At 36.9% G+C, this 4667-nt stretch overlaps 1 protein-coding gene across 2 annotated transcripts in view; it reads left to right on the forward strand.

Moving 5' to 3' along the window:
• The first annotated feature begins 749 nt into the window (after positions 1-749).
• The window catches only part of LOC102310359 (NACHT, LRR and PYD domains-containing protein 1b allele 3-like), a 6367-nt gene continuing 2449 nt past the window's right edge, over positions 750-4667 (forward strand). Inside the window, exons 1-3 of one of the 2 annotated variants that reach the window (XM_042214182.1) lie at positions 750-879; positions 1465-1544; positions 1696-2117. In XM_042214182.1, the coding sequence (XP_042070116.1) occupies positions 1490-1544; positions 1696-2117 (477 nt within the window). In that variant the 5' untranslated portion in view covers positions 750-879; positions 1465-1489. Of the gene's footprint in view, positions 880-1464; positions 1545-1695; positions 3729-4667 lie in introns of those variants that run through there. The other variant, XM_042214181.1, reaches the window with a different exon arrangement.

Below are 4667 nucleotides of genomic sequence, written 5' to 3' on the forward strand. Positions count from 1 at the left end.
TATTGTTTTGTGTTTCCCTATTGCAGTTTTTATTTTAATCTGTACTTCTGCATTGCTATTCCTGTAACTGTCCTACTTGCGAACATTGACAAGTACAAGTTTCAATATTGTAAATTATAATAAAAACTGAGTTTAAAAAAAACTCTGGTTTTTCACTTAATACGCTTAAATTCTAATTTAAGCAATAAAAAGCTTTTCAGAAACATTTACATACACAGAGAGCTGCATCACGTCTCTATTTGCACAAAATATTACATCACTTAAATTAAACTCCTTAATTATCAAACACTTAAATGACTGAATGGTAAACAGCTCTTTGAGAAGTGATGTTGTGATATTTCAATAGCCTTTAGAAATAATGTAACATCACTGGCTTCCTCGGTCCATTACAGCGACATTATTTAAGGTCATTTACGACCTCGGACTCATAGGGGAACCCTCGGTTCTAGTCTGCCTGGAGAAATCACTCACTTTAGACTACGTGGTGTACATTTTGTACTGTGATCTCCAGCAGATTTTCTGTGCAGACTGTGATCAGATTACTTGCTGCTGCTGATGATTCGAAAGTTTGCTGTAGATTTAGACTTCTATATTCTACAGTATATAAAAAGCTGTTACATGAGCGCTGAGGGCTGCTTCAAAACATTGGTCAGTGGTCAAACACAGCCAGCTGAAATTCTGATTTTACAGCGGATCTTGTGGGCACTTGTGGGAAGTTGTTTTGCTAGAGCAAACAGAAAAACTCTCAAATGACACGACATTCAGGTGGGAAGGAGGAAGGACTCACATGATCCAGCCAATCCATCCATCCAATAAAAAGACATCTGACAATCTGTTTGAAAGATTTGGGTTATGAGAACCCAATAGACAACTCACTGGGTAAGTCAGATCTTTGTTTTTCTTGGTTTTTTGTCTGTCCTGCATGTAGGTTTAGGCAAAAATAAATAAATGAACAAAACACATAAAAAAATACAAGTTTCCTGTTTCCAATAAGAAAATCCAGCAGAGACAAGAAATGAACTTCTTAACTCTTAATTGAACTTAACAGAGTTCTTTCACTGAAACCGTTTAACTCTTCTGTTTATTATTATTGTTGTTGTTATTGTCATTGTTATTATTATTATTATTATTATTATTATTGTTGTTGTTGTTATTGTTATTATTATTGTTGTTGTTGTTGTTGTTGTTGTTGTTGTTGTTGTTGTTGTTATTGTTATTATTATTATTGTTGTTGTTGTTGTTTTTGTTATTATTGTTGTTGTTATTGTCATTGTTATTATTATTATTATTATTATTATTATTGTTGTTGTTGTTGTTGTTTTTATTTTATTTTTATTATTATTATTATTATTGTTTTTTTTTGTTATTATTGTTGTTGTTGTTATTGTCATTGTTATTATTATTATTGTTATTATTGTTGTTGTTGTTGTTAATCATATATTTTGTTAAATTGCTGTGTGGTAGAGAGTGCCGCGACGGACCGAGTTCGATGGCGTTCCCTTGTCACCCGATGTGCCAATCGGCACGGGAGGATCCAAGTCTAAGTAAGAGAGTGTAGAGATTACTTTGTGTGATGATGAGGAAAATCTGGACCCAAAAGCAGATTTCTGAGGGAATTGTTCCAGATGGCTGATTTTGCTTCCCATCTACAAACTGTCCCACTGCCATTGAATCCTCTATTTTATTTCTCTGCAGATTTCCATGAGCCAAGTGAAATACCCAACTCTGTGAATCGCTCTAAGGACTTGCCGTCACTGAGAACAACATTAAAGAATGATTTAACACAAGCAGCAAGTTCACCTGACATGAAGCCACAAAGCTGCTTTGAAGAGTTTACACCTAGCATCACTGCTGATGAGTCTGATGATGAAACCTACCGGTTCCAGTGCTCCAGTGCAGGCCTGTACCAGTGCAGTGTGACCGGCCTGGTGTTTGTCATGAAGGCAGAAGGAGACGTGGTTTACAGGACTGTCCCTTGGAACAGGAGGCTGCTGGCCCAACACCACAAGAAGCCTGCAGGACCCCTGTTTGACATCAAATGTCAGCAGCAGTCTGTGTGTCAGCTTTGTCTCCCACACTGTGAGCTCATCTCCACAGGTGGAGGTCAGTTCTTGCAGGTCGCTCATGTGAATAAGCTTGAAGATATCGAGTTTATCACCCATCTGCAGATAACAGAAACTCACGTTGTTATAAACATCACAGGGTTTTTTGGTTATGGTATTGTCAGAGATGACAACTCTCCCCCTGGCCCAATCCAAGCTTTGATTCTCCTCTTCTACAAACCCCCAGTTGATCCTCATCCCAGGTCTGTCCTCAGTGTGTTGTTGGTGCCGATGACTGTAGTGATTCGTCATGTTAAGCACACCAGGAGTGAATTAATTGGTGAAGAGATGTACATAGACATACCTTCGAGATGTAGTCTATTTCCAAAGCAGGTTTACACTCTGTCCACTGCTCCTGATGATGACCTGATTGTAGTTCAACCAAATGAAGCAGAGTTTCATGGAGAGTATTTTAACAGCTCAGTTCCATCATTCCAGGTGATTTTCAACAGAGTCATTACAGATGTTAACCTGAGTCTGACACACCAGAGCAGCTTCAGCTGTGTCTGGAAAAGTGAGGTTTGTCTTTTGCCCAACAGAGTGAGAACATTGAGTCTCCCTCCAAATGAGAAGCTGTTAAATGTACGGAGCTCCATTATTAAAGGGATATCAGGACCTGTTCTCAGCAGTCTGATGGACAAACTGCTGGAGAAAAAAGTGATAACTGATGCTGAGAGGGAGGAAGCAGACGTAATACAAAACAGAAGTGAAAGAGCTCGTTTTGTTATCGACACTGTGAGGAACAAAGGTGAACGTGCTACTTCACAGATGATTGAGTCTCTGTGTGAACTTGACTCCTTCTTCTGTGAGTACGTTGGTCTGATTTGAGGCATCTGGTAAATTTTGCTGAATTTATCTTCAGGCTTCAGTTACAAACCTCAACATCGTAGTTTGATCGAAATAGGACTGCTCCAGCTCTTTTTGATCTTTAAGCAAAGTTGAATCCAGCCTTTTTCTCTAGACTGAAACTGGCTATTAATATTAATGTTACATGGCTGATAGCAACAATTAACATATAATAATAATAATATCTTTAGTTTAAACTGAGATTTCCTTTGACTGGATGTAGTGAGTAAAAAAAGTGCAAACACGAACCACATTTTATCTTCATAATTTGAAACAGCTTTTAACAGAATTGTTAATGTGAAATATAAGAGTGTATAAAAAAATTCAAACAGTTAATCCATTATTTTAGTTTTTTTAACTCCCAAAATTAAAAGTAAATGTCTGCACTTTAACCTCATATTAAACACATATTTGCAACTTTAATGTGTTTTAGCTAAAAAAAATAAACTAAAATTGTTATTGTGCAGTAATTTCCAGATGTATCTGTATATATTTGATCCATCTCTGTTGTGTATTTGTGGATTTTTTTTATGAGGTTAAAACAAGCAGCAGGAATTTGATCTTGTTGGCCCCAAATGATCTGATGTGATTGCTTATTGTTGTCAAGTCTTAAAATATTTTGTATTTGCTGAAGATTTGTCCACTTTATGATTCAGTGTTCACGGTAAATTTGACTTGAATCCAACTTTTTTTGAGTACTAAATGCTATGTATTGTCTATCTGAATCAATCGCCCTGTAATTAAAAAGAAAGAATGAAAATAAATTACTTGTGCATGTAATGAAGTTTGTTTTGAGTTTCCTCACAATGACACTGGAGGCCTTCACACGCTCGACCCATGTGAACATTTCAGGTGTTAAAAATGTAACGTGACGGTTCGTTATGTGGCTCTGAACTATTAGAAACAGCAAGATGAAGATGGATAACTTTCTTAGCAGCACCTTTAATCTCCACACAACAAAAACAACACTTCCTGTGTGCAGCCCCCATGAGACTTCGCTAGCCAATCAGAAGCCAGGAAATCCTAGACTCAGGTAACTGCAGCATTCAGTACGTACTTATTACTGCTTTGAAAGTGCATGTGTAAACATTCAAATATGTAAATATCAAAACATGTAACCATCAAATGTAAAAATAAAATGGTTACATAACTAGCTCTGTAATCCTCATAAACACTCCATTGTTTATTAAATGACATATAAATTTACTTTCAAACTTTACAAAATTATTTGTCTGTTCTTCATGCAGCTGTTTACACCAACTGCCTGACTTCACATGATGAATTTGCAGAATTTATTTTTTTGGACCAAGCTCAATTTTCCCAGCATAACAGATCTCATCAATCAGATCACTGCACAAGTGAATCAAAATGTGCATCAACACTGAACATACAATGAGAAGAAACAGTCTCTGAAATGATTTCTCTGCCTCGTTAGATGTGGTCTCAACTTTGCCAAGAAGACTTCAAAGTGTCCCATTAAGATCCTGAAAGCAGTTTTGATTCAGCTTCAACTCCTAAATAAAACTATGAACTTCTCCCACCTGCTGCCTTCTACTGGTTATCAGATGAACGCTCAAATAACAGACACTCCAAATTGCCAAAATAACATAATACAGAAAAGAAGAAAACCAATATAGAACAAGAACATAATCCCTTCACAAAACCTGAATGAAATCCATCCATCCATTTTCTGGGGTCGCGGGGGCAGCAGCCTAAGCA

This window comes from Haplochromis burtoni, unplaced genomic scaffold (assembly GCF_018398535.1).
Source record: "Haplochromis burtoni strain Fernald_Lab_line unplaced genomic scaffold, NCSU_Asbu1 Contig_527, whole genome shotgun sequence".
Lineage (NCBI taxonomy): Eukaryota > Metazoa > Chordata > Actinopteri > Cichliformes > Cichlidae > Haplochromis > Haplochromis burtoni.